Genomic DNA, 21,147 nt, shown 5'->3' with positions numbered 1-21,147 from the left:
TTCAACATTTAATGAATACTAGAATATTTAACTTCCTGTTTGTTGATCAATCGACTCAATGTAGTTATTTGTTCTTAACTTTGTAAGTGCTATGAGGGCACAGGTCATGTCAGGTTTGTTCACTACCTAATTCTAAGGGCTCAGTACAAAAAACAAGATGCATGAATACTAGGAATTTTCAAGAGCTCAAGATTTTCACTATTCATCTCAAACTCAATTACTATCAATGATAAATGATTTTTTTAAGTAGATGAAACAAAATTCAGCAGTGGCTTGTCAAAGCTTTTGTATTATCAATCCTGCAAACTAAGCAATTTCTAACGCAATGATACCATAAATTATTTGGCAGTGTCTCGTACAAATAGCAAATGCAAATGGATTTTGATCAGTGAAAGCTACACTGAGGGCCTACGGCATTCCATCAGGGGATTTTCAGATCAGCTACAGAAAAACAGACATACACTTTTCAGCAGTGAACAGCAGCTACGGCACACGGCCAAAGGGCTCCTCCTCCACCTGCTTGTCAAGGGTCCCAGGAAGATGCCTTTTCCCACGCCAAGATCACCTCTCCATTTCTCACATGTCCTTTCTTCCCTAGAAGGAATCTCTCCCTCTTCTGAACCTCCCAAGTTTCTGTGTGTTCTGCCATATATATTACAGAATTTATTGTACATCTGTTTTCACTAAACTCTACAGGTTGTTTAAGATACTTATTCACTTCTAATTACTCTTTCCATCATTCTATAGCCAGGGGCCTCAGAGCGGACATCTAAGTATTTTATGAGTGAACAATTTAATGAATTAAGTGACCAGTACAGAGGGTCAAGATTACTCCCAGCTAGGACAGTAGATTTATATCTGTGAAATGTTTAAACATCCCCTTTAAGTTCTAAGGAGTGTACTCGAAGCCAACTAAGTTTGTTTCCAGAACTGGTGAATCTCTGAGAAATGGAAAACAAGACTGCTCATTTGATTAAAATAGTGAGCAAAACAGCACCAGACAAACTTCTACCTTAGAAAAATACACACTAACCTTAAGGTTATTACACTTTTGAAGACTTCACCTGCAGATCATTTGGCTACAATACATCAGGTTTTTAATTTTCACAGGGTTTCTTAATATTGGCTTGAAAAGAGTACAAAACATGTTTAAAAGGAATTTATATAACATGAAAAACCTTTAGATTATTTCTTACTGCATATTTCTATAGGCAAAAATTTTAATTTTTTTTTTGTGATTTTGAGACAAAAAAATAGCCTATATATGAAAGATTTTCAACAGTGTGAACTAATTCCTTTAAAATTTTTTCTCAGACTCTTTGGGGCGCCTAGGTGGCTCAGTCAGTTAAGTGTTAAGTGAGCCGACTTCGGCTCAAGTCATAATCTCACGGTTCATGGGTTCAAGCCCCGTGTCGGGTTCTGCACTGATTTATCCTTTATATAGCTTGGAGCCTGGAGCCTGCTTCAGATTCTCTGTTTCCCTCTCTCTCTGCCCCCTCCCCTACTTGCATGCATGCTCTCTCTCTCAAAAGCAAAACATTAAAAAATTTAAAAAAAATTTTTCTTCACAAAGTTTTTAAGAGAAAAATTCAGTGTATTCCTTTCCCTTGATATATTTAAGAGGCATACGAAACTAGAGAAGACCCTTTTAACAGAAATTTCAGGGCATTTTTTTACTAGATTAAAATGGTAGAGAGATATAAGCAATGGTTTTTTAAAAAGACAGCTATTACTTTTAACAGTGACATATGGCTTAAATGTAAGGCACTGACAGAATCAATGACCTATATGTGGTATAACTTACATATTATTATTCTTCAGCACTCCATCTAAAAATGAATAGTGAATAAATAACTACAAGAAAGCCACAGAAGCAGGGCTATGACACAGAAGGGTACCAGGTAACAGACCTAAAATTAAAATTGAAAATGCCTCTAAGACATCTGCCCTATAAATTTTTAAAAACACATTTGGTTATTTTCTCATTATAAGTGACACAGAATGATCATTCTAGAACATTTCAAAAATACAGAATACAAAAAAAAAAAAACCCAAAAGAATCGCCCATCATCCGACTGGCCAGAGAGAACTACCCTCAACATTCTGGCCTATCACCAGAATTTCAGCTTTTCTCTCTGCGTGTGTGTATGTGGTTTATTTTTAACACACATTTGAGATACTCCTTTATTCTGATTTTATTCCACTTACATTGTATGTATATACCCATGTCATTAAATATTACTCTATAATTGTAAACTTTTGTATAATATTTCATCCTAAAGACTATCATAATTTAATTACTATCTCATTTTGTTTCCACTCTTGTATAAGTAACACTCTTTTGAACACATATAAAGTCTATGTGTAAAACTCATTTACTTAGGGGAAATTTCTAGAAGTATATTTCCTGGAACAGTGAGAAACATTTTTTAAAGTTCGTCATATATATTGTCAAAGGGCCCTCCAGAAAGGCTGTGTAATTTATATTCCTACTGGAAGAACATGTTAAATATTTCTTAAATTCCTTACTAGTACTTTAATATTCACTAATTTAGTAAGTGGGAAATCATGTCATTTTAATTTGCATTTCCTTTTATCATTAAGGCTAAATGTTTATTTTATTCCCTTATTCATTCTGTATCTCCTTATACAAATTGACTATTTTGTCTCATTCTCTTTTTTATAATTACCTAATTTACTCTTTGTGATAGTCCTTAATTTTTCTTATAGGTCTGTAAGGGATCTTTATAAAGATTAGATACCTATGTTATAAATATCCTTCTTAATATATTATCGCAATTGATTTTTTTAATTACATTTTTTTTCTTCAGGTAGTTTTTTATTCCATTTGGAGTTCAGTTTGGTATATGAGATTAAAACCTAACAAGTATTTGCTAAAAGGTCAATCTTAATCAGCATCACAGGTTGAAGAATCCTTTTTCCAATTAGGTGAAATTCCATATTTCAATGAAATTAGCACACGTTATGTATTGGGATTTGCTTCTGGGCCTTATATTTTCCATTACTGTGTTAATTTTTGAGCGAGTACCAGGATTACTCTATTTTTACAAACATATACTCTGTATACACTGTTCCTCATTTTTATTTCAGTAATTTCTCAGGTATTCTTGAAGTTTTATTCTTTCTAATATACTTTAAGAATCAATTTTTGAAGTTAAAAAATAAACTGGTGGTTTTTAGTATATTCACAGAGTTGTACAGCCATCACTGCTGTCTAATTTTGGAACATTTTCATCACTTCCATAACTCCCATTATTAGGAGTCCCCTAAATCTCCATTCCCCCCAGTCTCTGGCACCCACTGATCTGTTCTGCCNCTGCCTATTCTGACTGTTGTATGTTGGAGAACAAGAAGCCAGAGGCACCATAAGAATGTCCTGAAGGAAAGGACGGAGCAGCAAGGAACTGAAAGCAGTTCCATTCCCAAGGTTAGAAAGCCGCCAGGACTGCTCATTCTCTCCAGAAGGACACCATACAGGCGTCAAGCCGGGGATAAGAAGGTTTTGTCTGGCGCCAGATGTACTCATGACCCAGTATGGAATACACTGCAGGTGCATGGCCTGTCAAGATGCCAAATATCATGTTGTATGTGCTTGCTGTTATCAGACAAGTAGCAAAATAAAAGAAGCTCGAGCCGGGAGACTGAGGCTTCGGCTCCTGGAGAGTCTGCCCCCTGCTTCTTAATTCTCTTGCCACCACACCTTCGAGACCTGTGTCTCTCTTTCAGTCGTATAAATGGGATTATAGCATATGTGGCCTTCTGAATCTGGCTTCTTTCAATCAGCAATGTTTTCAAGGTTCATCCATGTTATGGCATGGATCAGGACTTTGTTCCTTTTTTGTGGGCGAGTACTATTTCATTGTATGGATGGATATACCACTTTGCATTTATCCACTCATCTGTTACTGGACATTTTTAGTTGTTACCTTTCTGGGGCTGTTATGACTTAATGATGCTGTAAACGCTGCTGTAATAAGGTGTGGTATGAACACATGTTTTCAATTCTTTGGGGCGTATATATGTACCTAATACTGGAGCTGCAGGGTCGTATATGGTAATTCTAGGTTTAATGTTTTGAAGAAATGCCAAACTGTTTCCTACCAGTAGCTGTACTATTTCACATTCCTACCAGCAATGTATAAGGGCTCCAATGTCTCCACATCCTTGTCAACACTGGTAACTGTTGTTTTTCATTTTAGCCATGCTAGTCGGTATGAAATGATACCTCACTGTGATTTTCATTTGCATTTCTCTGATGGCTAAGATGCTGAACATCTTTTCATTTTGTTATTGGCCATCTGTGTCTTTTTTGCAGAAATGACCCTGTGTGCTTTCTCAGGTGACACACCGTATCAACTTTCAGTTGGCTAGTAGTAATAAACTGTCTGACCGTGAGCCTTTCCTCTCACCCCACCGTCACAAATGAGACCATTTTAAAATCTACTTAAATCCACTTAGAATACACAATCAGTACAGAAAACAGAAAATAAAAATCTCTTAATTCCACCCTAGCACTGTTCACAATTCTTTATTTTTTTCTGAGCAGAAAATATATACATGCTTGTAATAGAAAACACAAAACAGTATCTCTGTAACAACATCGCACGCGTGTGCGTGTATGTGTATGTTCAGTAGTAACAACATGCCAGGCACTGTTCCAAACACTTCAAAATCTCATTCAATGCTAATAATATGTTTCAAAATTATATTAGAACCATCTCATATTTTGTTTTAGATCCTTATCCTATCGTAGACATTTTTCTTTAAGTAATCTTCCAAAATATAACTTATAGTATCAACAAAATATTCCAATTTGTGATATAATGCAATATAACTAATCTGTCATTATTGGAGGGTTAGACTGTTCTAGTATTTCACTACTATAAATGGTATTTTTATATATCAAACTTTCATATTTAATATAATAGCCAGTGTTTACTGAACACTTAGTACGAGCCCTTGTGAGAGCCACTTTATGTGGATTCTCCCATTTAATTCACAACACTTGATAAGGTAGGGATTACCAACATCCCCATTTTACAGATGAGGAAACTGAAGGTTAGTGAGACTAAGAAACTCCCCCAGGGCCACCAGCCAATTTGGTGATACAGTCAGGATTCACGTTAGGTCTGGGTGACCATGGAGTAGAGCCTCTGTTTGATCATGACACCAGCGAACCGTGTCTCCTGTTATGTCTTTAGGATGAACTCCCACAAGCAAAAGTGTTAGATCAGAGGGAACACACCTTTTTTTGGGTAAAGTCTGATAAACACTGCCATGTTACCCTTCAGTAAGATTATACCCATTTCTACAACGCTTGTTTTCATACCTGCATCAAAAAATACCAGCACTTTAAAAAAAATATTGTTTTTTTTTTTAATTTTTTTGATGTTTTTATTTATTTATAGGAGAGAGAGAGAGAGACAGCGTGAGCAGGGGAGGGTCAGAGAGAGAGGGAGACAAAGACTCTGAAACAGGCTCCAGGCTCCGAGCTGGCAGTCAGCACAGAGCCCGACGCGGGGCTCGAACCCATGAACCGTGAGATCATGACCGAAGCGAAAGTCGGACGCTCAACCGACTAAGCCACCCAGGCGCCCCCAAAAAATATTATTTTCAATTGTCTATGTAAAAAGATGCCAGCTCATTTACGTGTGTTTTTAAGCTGCTTTCAACCACGGGGCCTCTGTGATCACTCCGTCTAATAGACAAAGTGTAGTAGGGCATCATCTCCTAGCGGGGCCCAGGGGCTTCTAAGACCAGAAAGGGGCTTCTGTAAACCCAGCCCCCGTCAGAGCGCCCTGGGAGCCGTGGCGACAGGAAGAGTGCCGAGGGCCAGGGCAGGGCAGGTGGGCAGCCCAGGTGAGCCCAGGACTGGAGCAGGCAGCTGAGTCAACGTACCACTCATGAGTTGTCATCTTTAACATCCGAACAGTCTCAAGACCCCAAGCGTTTCCCCTTGGCCCTGTGTTCCTGATTTTATGGGAATGCCACTTTAAAAGCTCCGCATCAAGGCAGGAGAGTTTCCAAAGACCTCTCAGCTCACCCGGACTCTGCCTCTCTCTTCATCCTCCACGCTCTCTGGGCCCCTCCCCGCGCCCTGCACACTACCAGGCTGTGGAGCTGGGATGACCAGACCCCGTAGGGACCCAGACCTCCCACAGCCCACCCGACCCCTGACACGGCCGCAGCCTTCCAACGCGAGGCCAGCCTGGAGGAGGAGCCGTTCCGGGCTCCCACCGCACGGGGTGCTTCCGTCGGCGCCGGCAAGCATCACTGTGCTGTAAGTGCTGGCACCTATTCCTCCACTAGACTCTCAATTTGCTGAGGGCACTCTCTTCGTCATTACGCCACACCCGGCACACAGGGCAGCGTCTGGGAATGAAAGAGTTTCAGGACTTTTTCAGGAATAAATTACACGGAGTTCATCTAGCAAACTGGTAGCCAGTTTCACCTAAACTTTCTCTCGGTGGGGCACAAAGAAAGGAACTAAATAAAATTCAGTGAGCCTCTCTTAGGTGCCCAGTACCTCACAGGCACAAACTCCAGTAATTCTCACAATCCACTGAGGCAGGCAGTGGAGCCGCTATTTTACAGATGAAACATGAAAGGTGTACTTTCCATACCGAGCTAGTAGGACCAAAATCTGAGGCCAGGTCAGTATGATTCTGTCTCTGTGCTCTTTCTACTCCCTTAAGAGATGTCCCCTCCTGAAACACAAAGCCAATATAAACTGGAGGGGAGGGGCTACTTTTCCAGAAGTGTTGGCTTAAAATTCCTCTGGAATTTTAAAAATATCCTGGAGGAATCTCTGGCTAGGACAGAGAGGGGAGCCGGACCACGAGAAGGGAGATGTAGGAAGAGGATGGTGGGCAGAATTAGAGAATGCTTCCCTGTGAGTCTGAAAGTGCCACATGACTCAACTGTGACCCCTTTACGTCGTCTCAGGCCTGGGAAGTGTTCCAAGGAGTACCGTGGATTCTCACGGCAACGAAACACAGGAAGTGAAGAAACACAGAAGCTGTCGTATGTATGATGGAACAAAAGGAGAGCTGGTCTGGATCTGATGAATAATAAGTGATACATCTGTGGCCAAGCCTAAGCCGTTAAAATTCTCTGGAAACTTCCATCTCTTCATTTCTAAAGTGAAAGATTAGGCTATGACAGCTTCCAACCCGGCTCTGCATCCAGAAAGCTCCCTGAGCCCATGAAAAATACTGATCTTAAATCCTGCCCTCTCCCCAATTTAGTAGGCCTGGGCCAGTGGGACTCTGAAATCCTAAGGTGGTTTACAGACTCATCCAAGTTTGGGAACACCAGGTGAGATCTTTCCCCTCCCCAGGAGAGAAGGCAAACAGGCAGCCAGCTGATTCAGCACATGAAGTCACATAATGAAAGACCACCAAGAAAGAACAAGTCCAATTCTATAAGGCTTAATAATCCCTTCCTGTCCCCGGACAAAATGAATTACACTCGGTCTTCCTTACTGCTTAAATTTGCCTTAGTTCTACCTATGTACTAACCTTAAGAGTGCCAAAAACTGCACTGGTGAGGAATGCAAACTTTTGTTAACAGCCAGGGTTTCCCTGGAGGTATCAGCTGCTAGATCCCTCCCAGGCTGCTGGGCCATTAGTTCCTCCACTTTCCTCCTTAAAAGTTCCTCTGAGGAGGAAGCGCGATCAGAAGATTTAAGGGCAGACAGGGAATGCGCTTCGGGAGCCTGGAATCGCAGCCTTACCTTGACGTCTAGCTTGGCCAGGTGCTGCAGGACCCAGATGCGATGGGACCAGGCGTTATAGTTGCTCGGGTATCTCCCAGCCGCTTCTCCACAGACCTCCATCTCTTCCCGTATCAGTCTCTGTGTCCTTTCTGCAGGAATTGTTCCCAAGGTTCCTTTTGTCACAAAGGAAGGCAAGGAGGTTTCCTGAATTAGCTGTTGTAGCACCCATCGCCTGTTAAGATACGTGTGGGAACGAGAACGAAGAAAGAACATAAATCAGAGAGGAAAACAGCCAGTTTTCTTTGATCTTAATTTCCATTCATGCAATGCAAAATAATGCCTGTCTATGAGCCCCGTTTTCCGGCAGTGGGAATACTTCGTTGTATTTGTTTTTAAAGATACCATTAGCTTCAGCACCGTGGATGGGGAGGAGGAGGAAGAAAGGACAGAGAGAGAAGCCTTTCTAAAACATTAAAATGTGTCAAAAAGAGACTGCCTAATTCCAATATGACAACTCAAAAAGTCCAACTGGCCAGTTACTGCAAAGACAAGGTGTGTGTGAGTGAGTGAGTGTGTGTGTGTGTGTGTGTGTGTGTAAGGGCGTAGGGTTGTGATGGTGGTGGTGGTGCTGGAGGGGATACTTATTCATGGCTGGTAGATACTAGAGGGATCATGGTTCACATCTTTAACTACACGTGCCTGCCTCACCCTACTCGTATTTGTTTGCAAACAAGAAACTGCATGATGATTATGTTCATTAAGCAGAATTTCTTTATTATAGCAGAGAATCTGGAAGGACACAAATACAATATAATTAGTTAAACCATCAAGGAGGTTTTAAAATGTCTTTACCCACAGATTTTCCCCTTGTCTATTTAAGATTTTCATTAGCACACATTTAACGAAAAGCACTAAAAAAGCATCTCTAACCACCTAATGTCTTTAGTTTTTACAAATATTTTCTCAGTAAGAAGCATTCTTACGTACTAAAGTTTTCAACTCAAAGGTCACTAGAAATTGAGCACAAAAATTCATTTTGTCATTTTCAAATAGAAGCTTTTTTACCTTAACAACAAAAGCTTGCTTTATAAAATACTGGATAAGCCTAGAAGCTGGCAAATGCATATTCAATATAGCGCACTTCCCCTGCCATCACTCACCCATTCCCAAACCTCCACACGCACACTCACACGCCTCTCACAAATGCTGTCCCAAGTCCTACGAAGAAAATACCAGGGACCGCACAGTGGAAGCAGCCCATTTGCAATGCTGGCCAAAGGCAAGATCACACCTAAGATACCCTGAACTGACTAAGATCCTAAAAATGTTCAGGATTTAAGAAAAGTTCTAAGTGGCTTAGAAAACTGAGAACAGACTTCTTTGAAGAACCTCCCCACTGACCCCAGCCAGCAAAGCCCACACCATCTCATTTTAGTCAGAACGGAGTCGTTCTCTGGAGTCCAAGAGGAAGACGCTCCAGGGAGCCAGGATGTGGAGAAGAGATTTTATGTGCATTTTGGCTGCCTCGGGCCTTTAACCTAAAAATATCCTTTGCAACTTTAGCGCGGCCTATACACCATTCATCTCAACTGCCCTTATTTTGTTAATTTTAATAACCACAACTATCACCACAGCAATCTGTACCAGAAACACATCTGAGTGAATTATAAACCCAAGTTGCTCATAACAGATGAATATCTGAATGCCACCTCTATTATGACTGCTCAGAGAGTTAATAACAGCAGCTAAAATCTCCTGAGTATTTAATATGTGTCAGGCACTGTGGCAATGTTAACATACATTATCTCAGGTAAAGCCAAGCATTAACTCTGAAATAGGTGTAATTATTATGCCCATTTTATGAATGAGAAAACTGAGGCTTGAAGAGATTAAATAATTTCTGAAGATCATACAGGGAGCAAGTGATGGCATCTAGATTTAAAAGCAGGTAACTTAGTTTTAGAATTCATACTCTGAACCAATATGTGACCCTGATTGACAGACACTGTGCTTTTCTCCAGCCATTCTGAATCCGAAGTAAGAAACCTATAATGTAAATTAACCACACCTGTGAATCCATGTTTCTGGACTCTTTGGAAATTTAGTTAAGGCCAGTTTTCCCAGATGTAAGTCTTTAATTGGATTTAAAGTGCCAGAGAGGATCAGCTCTTTTCTGTAAAATAAAAATAAAAAGAACCATTACTCTATCTTTCCATCCAAACATACTGCATGCTAATAATAGAACCTCAGTGTGAAGTGAATTTCCAAGAAAAAAAATAAATAGAACATGAAACTCTCATAAATAGCACACAAAGTACCCAAGAATATATTCTTGTTATCTCAAAGTAACAGGATTAATAAGCTGAAAAAAGTTCATTACCGAAAAATACACATAAAGCAACACACAAGGTACGATTAAAATATAAGGAAAAAGATCATTCACTCAATCATTACCCTAACAAAATTACTATTTTTGTTTTTCAATTTTCCCTCTCTTTCCCCATATGTGTATATATTTAACATATAATTTCAAATTCTGTTTTATAGCTTAAGAATTACCCCATGGTTCTAAAGTGAACATCTAAAACAGTCAAACAGTTCTCACTGATTGGCTACACTCTCATTTAATGACCTTTTCTTCTTTGATTAGACGTTTGGGTTGCTTCCAAGTTTTGGCTATTCTGAAATACTTCTGAAACAGAGCCTTGTGCTTAATACCTCTTTTGTTTCTACCATTACTTAGGATAAGTTCCCAAAAGATGTGCTCTTTCTACATTATTTGATAAGGGAAACAACTTCCTTTGTAATGAAAATACTGAACAGCGATAACACATGTTTATATTTTATAATCATTTTTAGGTCAGGCACTTCAGAATATAACCTGAAGTGGTACTGAGGTTTATGGATACTTTAACAAATGTATTTACTATTTTTCTTTCAATGTACAGGAAGTCTGTGTGTCACTGAAAGACTAATGCAACAGTGAATTACTTCTACAGTCCTATGTCCTCTTTCTTCTGAAATCAGTAATGTTTCATTCAAAGAGTAAGTCAGGATACCTATAGTGTAAAAGGAGACAAAATATTATCCTATATACTTTTAACTTCTTTGTAACACAGTGTTTCTCAATGTAAGGTCCTTAACCGCAACATCAGTGAGAAATAGAGATGCTCAGGTCTCATCCCAGACCCGCTGAATCACAAACTAGTGACAGAGCACAGTGTTTGAACAAGCCTTCCGGGAGATGTGCCGAATTCTGTGGTACAGAACTTACTGTAGCAGCCTCGTTTCCATGGACTGAATTTTAAAACTCACCTTATTTACTACCGCCTACCTAGACTGTTATATGTGTCTATGAGGAAATCAAAATTTTCTTCAGAAAAGAGCAGTCACTTTATATTTGAAAATTTACAAAGTTTCTTAAGTTAGAGGTGCTGTCTTAATTTATTTTGAACATATATGAGAAGATATCTTAGCCTGAAATAACCTCAATCAATGTTACATATGGATGCTTTAAAAGATCACCAGATGGGGGCACCTGGGTGGCTCAGTCGGTTAAGCGTCCCATTTGGGCTCATGATCCCATGGCTTGTGTGTGAGTTCGAGCCAGGCATTGGGCTCTGTACTGACAGCTCAGAGCCTGGAGCCTGCTTCCGAATCTGTGTCTCCCTCTCTCTCTGCCCCTCTCCCACTCCCACTCTGTCTCGGTCTCTATCTCTCTCAAAAATAAACAAACATTAAAAAAAAAGATCACCAAATATAAGGAAGCAAGCAAAATTTAAGTAACAATTTAATAAACATTCCTGGGGACAGGACTGAACACTGTAGGTATTAAATACTGTAATAAACAAAATTTTTAAAGATCACTTGAAAAAAAAATACAGTAACTAAGTTATAGCTCTCACTGAACCAAGAGATCATCATAAAAGAAAATCAACTGCTCGAATGCATTCAAGTAGGAATCTATCTTGAGAAAAATTTCAGTCACAGATAGATTCATAAAGTGCTATATCTCAAACAAGCTAGCTCTATGTAAGCTTGTGTGCTCAGGAAAGCTGCTGGGTCAGCTGAAGAAAATAACTCATGATGACAAAGTAACTGATCCACAAACCACATGAAACACTTGAATTAAACTGTTTCATGAAATGTAAGAAAATGATGAATTAACAAGTTAAAGTACTTTACATAACATGCTATTTTAAAGGTATGTGACTAAATTTAAAAAGTAATTATCGTAGTAAGACAGCTCCTTATTTCATGTACGTAGTTTAAGGTAACATATTGATATTAGCCTAAAAATTTTTTTGGGACTTCTCTTATTGAGGAAATACAGTACTGCCTTCACTTGAGGTGGCTTTATTTTCAGGCATATTGAGTAAGTTGGGTTTTGAGTTTCATCCTAAAAGTCTTAGGTGACACTCTGCTAACAGGACGAAGGAATAAACACAAAGGTCAAATGTGGGGAGAAGTACTTTGGAAAGGAAAAGGCCACCTGTGTGGTTTTCTAAAGAGCAAGGGGTGGTAGGGAACAGTGTCGTGCTACCCGCACAACTTTACTGGGACGAAATCAGGCGAAGGCTTTTTTATATTTCTACAAAGTTTATCTTATTTAAGCTTTTCTGTCTTCTCTCCATCTCAACCTATTGGTTATGGTTTCTCTCTGCGGTCACTTGATTTAAATTTGTAGGAAACCAGGGGCTCTGTGTACCTTGTCCAAGGCTAAGTCTCTATTGGTTAGCTTAGTACGTAGCACATAGTAATAACTGCATAAACAAATGCCATCTTTTTTTTTCCTCTATCTTTATTCTGTTTGAAATAACAATAACGATAATAAAAATTATCCTCATAAAAACTACCATTTACTGAACACTTTTCCTGAATCAGGCACTGCGCGTTAAGTGACTTACATATATTATCTAATTTAATCCTCAAGACAATCCTGTGTTATGTTAAACCATATGAAATAGCTGATACGCAAATGTTTTGAGGGTTTTGTTTTTTATTATTTTTAAAAACATTTTTAAAGCTTATTTATTTTGAGAGAGAGAGAGAAAGAAAGAGAGAGAGAGAGAGAGAGAGAGGGAGGGAGGGAGGGAAGGATCCCCAGCAGGCTCAGCACTGGTAGGACAGAGCCTGACATGAGGCTCAAACTCAAACTGTGAGATCATGATCTGAGTCCAAATCAAGAGTTGGACACTTAACTGACTGAGCCACCCAGGCACCCCCATTTTTTCTTTTTTTAAATAAACTTTTGGGACACCTGGCTGGCTCAGTTAGTAGAGCATGTGACTCTTGATTTACAGGGTTGTAAGTTCAAGCCCCACGTTGGGTATAGAGATTATTTTTTTAAAAAGTCTTAAAGCTTTTAAATATAAAACTTTTAATCTTACAAATGTTTTAAATTTACAGAAAAGTTGTAAGGATAGTACAGAGAATTCCTGTATACCCTGTATGAGATTTCCTTTATTATTATAGTACATTTGTCATATTTGATAAACCACCATCAGTAAATTATTACTGGAACTCCATACTTTATTCAGAATTCCTTAGTTTTTACCAAATGTCTTTTATCTAGTCCAGCACCCTGACCAGCACATCACATTACATTTGGTTATGTCTTCTTAGGCTCCTCAGATAAACTGTGACAGTCTTTATGAGTCCTAATGAGGTATTTTATATGAAGTTTTTCTTATGGTTAGACTAGGGTTTTGAGGAGGAAGAGACCACAAAGTACCATCTTTATTGCATCATATCCAAGGGCACAAAATATCATCATGACTTGTCCCAGCTTTTTTATTTATGTCACTATGAACATCCGTTTTACACTTCAGGGTATAATCGATATTATGTTATTGCTCAATTGTCCTAGCTTTGGCTACAGAAGCCCTTGACATATTCCCACCATTTTGCTCTTTGAGCACTTCCTTACTTTCTGTCTCTCTGAGATGTTCCACACTCATCTTATATATTTCCTGCCCTGCTCTGAGAATCAGACATTTTTTTAAGAAGCCTATTTCCTTTTATTAGAGAATAGTGTTAGGAACCATGATCTGGATGCTTAGGTTTAATCGTTTTTGATTTATTAACACAATTCCATATGGCATAACCTACTACTATCTCAATTTTACAGAAGAGACAACTGAAGCCAGGGGAGAATCAGTAACTTAGACTCGGGGTCTTGGAACTCAAAGTGTCAGAAGCAAACATCTAATCTGCATAAAATAAAGTAACCAACTTAACTCAATAGACTATGAGTAAAGGACATGATCACGGGAGCTTGGTGTCAGCTATTTTTGTTGCTCAAAGATGTTGTGCTTACTCTATGTTCACGAATAATGGAATAAACAGGACACTGTTATGAAGTCAAGCTCCTTCATGAAATAATTCACTGAATTTCAAACTAAAAGAAGTCCTGGTCACTTTTTTCTGCCACTGGCTGAATTTTTAAATTATATCCATCACTGCCTGTAATCACAGGAAATCAGCTCAAAAACTTATTCTTGCATCTATATTTTCCCCCTAAGGCCACAACACCTATAAAATGAACTGCTGAGGTATTAATACCATCTTTTAGCGGTTTCTAACATACAGTCAAAATCACTTAATGCTTCCCAGAGTTACTGCAGAAAAAATACACCAACAATTAAACAGAGTGTTGAGTATTTGATCTGCAAGAGACTTTACAGGGTTAGATCAATTTACTTTCCAAGGCTGGCTGTTTTTGCATAAAATGTACTCATGATCCTATGTCTTCATGTCAGTCAGTCTTACTGATACGAACTAACACTTACTAGAATACATACCCACAAATGGATTTTTTTTTAAGAATCAAGGTTTCCTTTTATTCCTTTAGCGCCAAAACTTCATTGATCATCTTACTAGAATAACTTTCAAAAGTGATTCAGAAGTGTCAATATCACTGAAGTCACATTTATGGAACAAATTTCCCAACAACCAGACCATGCAAAAATTGAAAAACGGTTTGAAAAGAATCATAAAAAAGTTACCTAGCTCAAATCTTTTATTTCACAAATACAGAAACTAAAACTCTTGTGAAGGTGAAAGTTTTTGCCTACAAAGTCAACTGCTAGCTAATTAATGAAAAAGGACCAAGATCCATGTATCTTAAGACCAGGTTCTTTTTCCCACACTGAACTGCCCTATAAAATACACAATAAATCGTGTGTGTGTGTGTGTGTGTGTATGTATGTGTGTACACGTCTGTGTGCGTATGTACCCTGTACTAGTAAGATCTTTTCTGGCTGAAGGATTTTTGAGTCCTCTGTGATAATGATGAACTGAGGGCCCGAGGAAAAACGGTACTCCCACTTCTCTATTTTTCACTCAACTTCATTTCTTTTTCACTCAATTTAATTATTTTCAGTGCCTAGTCCGCAGGCTGATTACGTGCCAGGCACTATTGTAGCGGATGGTAGGGAAACAAAGGGAAAAAAAGACGTGGTCCCTACCCTTAAGAAAGCTCTCAGTTCTGACTTTATAGCTCCTTCCTAAAAGTCTCCCTTGCGGATTCCTCAACACGCAAACTCTAGGACAGCAGTGCCCAACAGAAATACGTGAGTCACCAATGTGAGCCCTGCATGTAATTTCAATTCTTCTAATAGCTACATTAAAAACAAGTATAAAGCAATATATTGATTCAACTCAATATGTCCAAAATATAATTTAAACATGTAATTCAATATAAAAATTATTAACAAGAGATCTTACTTTTTGGGTTTTGAGTCTTCGGATTCTGATATGCAGTTCATACTTACAGCACATGTCAACTGAGACGGCTCACCTTTCGAGGCCCCTATACTGGGCCGTGCAACACTAGCAACCTGTAGGGTCCCAGTGCTCATTTTCTGCACGGTTCTCTCCTCTATCCACATCCACTCTCCCAGCCTCAAATATCTCAAACTATCTCACAGCCTTAAATACCACCCATTTTCTAGTGACTCCCAGATTTACATCTGGCTTCAAACTCCTGCCTGAACTTCAGATTCACATACAAGCCCAAGGACACAAACCTAAAGTGTCCCAGGCTGAACTCCTGACTTCATCCATCACTCCCCACCCAGATCTGTGCCTCCTCCAGGCAGTCATGTTTCAGTAAAGGGCAACTCCATCCTTTCCGTTGCTCGGGCCAAAAACCAGAGACAAGCTTGACCCTCTTCTTTCTCTTTCCCGCATCAAATTCATCATCTGTGTCTTTAACATCAGTTTATCAAATACACTCAAAGCTTAAACAGCTCATAAAATACAGGGAGAATCTCACCTTTTCCACGTCTAAGTTCTACCTCAAATCACAGCATCTCTCACCCAAATTACCGCAACCACTGCCTGACCTCCCAACCACCCCCTGCACCCCTACAGTCTACTTTCCACAGGAGCTAGAGCTTTTAAAGTGAGATACTGTCCCTTCTCAGCTTTTAGGACGTTCTGTCTCCCCCGAGTTAAGAGTCCATGTTCCTACCACAGCTTATGAAAGCCCTACAAACCCTGGGAGATCTGGTTCCGCTACTCCAGCCGCACTGGCTGCCTCGCCGTCCCAGCGCACCAAGGGGCACTCTGAGCGCGACGCACAGCTCGCACACCTCCTACTGTTCTCTCTTCTGAGAATGCTCTCACCCCAGAGCTCACAGATTGAGCCCCACCTCCATGGCAGTCTTTGCTGCCCCCTACTTGAAACTGCAACACAATTCTTCCCATCCTCCCCATGGCATTCCCCACTTTCCCGCCCCAGGTTTCACCACAGGATTTAACCACCACTTGATCTAATGTAGATTTTACTTAGTAATGTCTTTACTTCTTTTCTTCCCCTATTGGAATAAAAATTCCACAAGGACAGGGGTTTATTTGTGGGTTCTATTCCTAGTGCCTAAAACGTCACATAAAGCAATCAATAAATATTTGATAAATGAACAAATGTTGTCGAGTATTGTGTGGATTCACTGAAGTAACGAGTACAGCTACAGTATGTCCCTAGAATACAGGAGCCACTCATAAACCACCCACTGTGGTGCTTTCCAGAAAAGAAAATCAGAATTCTAAAATTATGTAAATTTAAAGCCTTATATCTCATCGTATATTTTTCTTACTCCTTTCTCTAAACATCTGAATATAAATCATTGAACAATTTAAAAAGACATAATAGAAGTTACCTAAACTTTTAAAAATCAGTTACACATACAAAAATAGGTACCCTAGTACATAGATTAAATAAATCGTTCAAGTCATCTTTAAAGATAGACTATGGCTCTCCTTTACAGGAAAATTTAAAATGTATTCACTATGTTCAATAGGACTTCACCTTTCTCTTTAACTTGTATCTTGCTTTCCTCTAAGATAATGTGTATTAGTGAAAGAGACCACCATTTTTTAAAAACCATACCTACTGTTTAACTGAAAAAATTTCAGTGAAAAACAAACAAACATGAACCTGGTCTGAACTTTGAGATTTCTACAAAGTATTTTGTGTTTAAAGCTAAAAATAACCAGATGAAAGAACTAAGATACTAATCAAATGAGATCCCTTCCCAAAATCCTGAGTGCCAGAGACCTGCAGTGATATGCCCACAGAGATCACAATATTAGTAGCTTAACGGAGACTACAAGGTCATGGCCTTGAGTCCTCATCCTACACACTGAACACTGTGCTTCACAAATTCAGAACCAATGCCTTACAAACCAACCTATCATGCTGGCTGCCCCTACTCCTCTAAAAAGGAAGGAAAATAAAAGCATGTATACAATGGTGTATTATAATTCAACATGATAATTTATATTTCAGACAGGAAAGTTTATGGAGCAAAGACAAAAACATACAAAAAGAAGCCAAGTTTAAGTCAAAACTGTCATGGAGATAATAAAAAGAATGGGTAGAAGAAATAAGCATAAAATGCAAGAGATACATGGTTTGCATTTCATTTTTCAAAAAGCTAACAACTCATGGGGCTTAGAGGTCTTCAGAAATTTAGACAAGTTCTTCTGATCACTGGTGAGAATGACGTACCTTACATTCCACGCGGTGGTGAAGTCTGGGTTTAGAAGCAGCAGGGTGCATGTGACATCTATCAATTCTAAAATAAAGAGAAGTCACATTAAAAATAGTCCTACCCCGTGAAGCCTGCCATCTCTTTAAGGCCCTATATATCTGTATCTCATGTTATACTTATGTATAAACCATGTCATAGTAACTTGAGATACCTTTTTCTAAGCTGCCAGAAATATGAAGATTATCCTAAAAATCTTTTTCTATTTATGATAGGTGTAACTCTTTTAAAAGTTGACTCAAACAACTTCACAGTACAATATGTCTACAAAAAATACTCAAATTAATCTCATTCTTACAGTAGTTTTTGGCATTAATATTGACCAAGGAAATTCTTTTAATACCATTATTCTTTTAATTCCACAAATAATTCAATAATTGATTATGTGCAAATTTTCTTAAAAAAATTTTTTTTAATGTTTTTAATTTACTTTTGAGAGACAGAGAGAGACCAAGTGAGCAGGGGAGGGTCAGAGAGAGAGGGAGACACAGAATCTAAAACAGGCTCCTGGCTCTGAGCTGGCAGTCAGCACAGAGCCCGACGTGGGGCTCGAACCCACGAGCTGTGAGATCATGACCTAAGATGAAGTTGGATGCTTAACTGACTGAGCCACCCGGTGCCCCAACTATGAGCAAATTTTCAAAAGGGGAAAAAACCTACTCATAATAATTTAATACAATTCATTTACATTCCTTTGTAAAAATTATTCTTTGTCACACACATTTTTACATAGTCATAGCAATGACAAATGCACAACTTTATTCTCCTTTTTCATTCAGTATTATTTCGCATGCGTTCTCCAATATTGCTACAGTGAGCATTTTTAACAGCTGCATAACGAGCCCTTAGTGTGTTAATTAATACTATCATTAATCTTTACCATTCATTAGGTTGTTTTCTGTTTGTTTTTACCGTTATAGTTAATACTACTATAAACTCAGTTCTTGTCTCCTAGGTTATTTTCTTAGGACATATGTCCAGGAGCTGAACTACTATGTCAAACAATATAAATACCAGTATGGCCCCTACTAAGCATTTCCAAACTGTCCTTCAAATGGACTGTATTTATTCACACTGACAAGAGTAACAACTGTGTACTTATGTCCCTATAACTCTAACTTAGGTAACTGTATTTAAGAAACGAATGTAGCAGATACAAAATTATTCTGTTTCTGTTTTATTTTACAACTTTAATCTATAATTATTAACATAAATATTTTTTCGTTTTTGTTTGATATTTTTTATTTTCATTTTTTAACAGCCTATTCATATTCATTAGCTATTTAGTGATCATGGTATTGACAGAATTCCCATACATTCAAATAAGGTCCATAAGCTTGTTTAATAGAACAAAATCATTAATATGTTTAGACATATTGTCTTCCTTTTATTAAAACTGAAAAGAAAATTTTAGGATTAAGATGATCAACGTAGAGACATGAAATTAAGATAACCTCTACCAAGCTCATATTAAACACTAAGTAAAACAAAACAGTAAAAACAATTATAATTATTTAGCATTAGTATATACCAGGCACCACAGTAAGTCCTTTATTTACATTATTTCACTGAGTTACAGGATTATGGTTCAAGATTTTCTTATCCTGCTTCATAGATAGGGAAATTGACATAAGTTTAAATAATTTGCCTCTGGACACCAGTCAGTACGTGGCTAAGTCAGTATCTGATTTGTCTTTAGTAACTCAATTATACTGTAATTAAAATACGTGTCTATGGTAAATAATTGGGACGCATAAGAATGTGCATAAATATATCTCTATAGGCATTTAAAAATATCCTAAATGAACAAAAAATTACTTCAATCTCAACCATCTTAAGAAATTAACATTTTTTGTGAGGCTATGATTTCATTACTATGACATTCAATAAATAAGAAACAAAAGGTAGGATTAGCTTACGTTTTTGTCCTCTATCTTCCTCATTACAAGTTTTTTATTTTCATTTTTTAACAGCCTATTCATATTCATTAGCTATTTAGTGATCATGGTATTGACAGAATTCCCATATATTCAAATAAGCTCCATAAGCTTGTCTGAATGTGTTTATACGCATAAACACAATTATGTCTGTAAAGAATACTCTAGGGCGGCTGGGTGGCTCAGTTGGTTAAGTGTCTGACTCTTGATTTCAGCTTAGGTCATGATCTCACCACCATTCATGAGTTCGAGGCCCACACCAGGCTTCACACTGACAGTGCTGGGCCTGCTTGGGATTCATTCTCCCTCTTTCTCTGCCCCTACCCTGCTCACGTGTGAGCAAGTAAATAAATAAGCTTGAAAAAAAAAAGGGAATAATCTAATTAACCTCTCTTTTACCTTTAGAAGCTTTTGGCACTAGTTTAATATTTACCAATTATTTGATTAATTCCACAAATATTCCAAATGCTGATTATGTACAAATATTAAACTGGGCCCTCAGGACAAATAGAATGGATATAATGATAAATAAGACCTGATCTTGCCTTCTATAAGGTGACCCTTTAGTTGGAAAGAACATACAATTACAGAAGACAAAATGAAATAATTATGAAGTAGAAACATATACCATATTTTGGGGGCCACCAAAGCAGTTGAAATTACTTCTTACTGGAGTACCCAGGGACGGCTAGAAATGAATAAAGTGGTAAAGAGCACTACACACTGGAAAAAAGTATGAGTGAGGATAAAGAGGTGTGGAAGTTCACACAGGGTGCTCGCCAGGAGACTGTGGGTCCAGAGCCTGACTACAGCACAGGATGCTGGGGAATATACCAGAAAACCAGAACCTGGTCAGAAATGAGAACCCACACTGCCCTGGTCAGCCTGCCTTTCTACTACCTGCCTTTCCGGTACTACACTGCACCTGAACTAAGCCCCTCCATTCTCTGAACACACCTCCTATCTGCCTAACCCTCTGTGGATAATTCCGATTTACCTACTTGCTCTTCTCTGCCAGAAATGTCCTCCTATATCTAAATATCCAAAAAAAAAACCCTTTTTATCCAGAAAGTCTCTCCTGACCTACCTACTTTGAAATGATCCTTCTTAAAAAAAAAAAAAAAAAAGTTTCTTTTTGAGAGGGGGAAGGGGCACAAAGGGAGAGGAGAATCCCAAGCAGGCTCTGCACTGCCACTGCGAGCCTGACACAGGGCTCGAACTCACAAACCATGAGATCATGACCTGAGCTGAAATCAAGAGTCAGACACTTAACCAACTGAGCCACCCTGGTGTCCCAGAAAACAGTCTTTCATTTCTATGTTCTGTGTATTATCTTACTTTGCTACGGATACTGTATAAATAATCTCTTCTTGACGAGGCTGTAAATTGTTTTGGAGGAAGGTCCTGTCTAATACAT

At 38.5% G+C, this 21,147-nt stretch overlaps 1 protein-coding gene across 1 annotated transcript in view; it reads right to left on the bottom strand.

The window, feature by feature from the left end:
- The window catches only part of PTAR1 (protein prenyltransferase alpha subunit repeat containing 1), a 46,830-nt gene that overhangs the window by 12,170 nt on the left and 13,513 nt on the right, over nt 1–21,147 (bottom strand). The window contains exons 5-7 of the mRNA XM_077759296.1: nt 17,754–17,820; nt 9,807–9,911; nt 7,757–7,970 (exon numbers count right to left, since the gene is read on the bottom strand). Coding sequence (XP_077615422.1) covers nt 7,757–7,970; nt 9,807–9,911; nt 17,754–17,820 — 386 coding nt within the window. The remainder of the gene's footprint in view (nt 1–7,756; nt 7,971–9,806; nt 9,912–17,753; nt 17,821–21,147) is intronic.

The sequence above is a fragment of the Crocuta crocuta genome, unplaced genomic scaffold, assembly GCF_008692635.1.
Source record: "Crocuta crocuta isolate KB4526 unplaced genomic scaffold, BGI_CrCroc_1.0 scaffold41, whole genome shotgun sequence".
Lineage (NCBI taxonomy): Eukaryota > Metazoa > Chordata > Mammalia > Carnivora > Hyaenidae > Crocuta > Crocuta crocuta.
The sequence above is the reverse complement of the archived record's forward strand: the minus strand, read 5'-3'. Positions and strand labels throughout refer to the sequence as shown.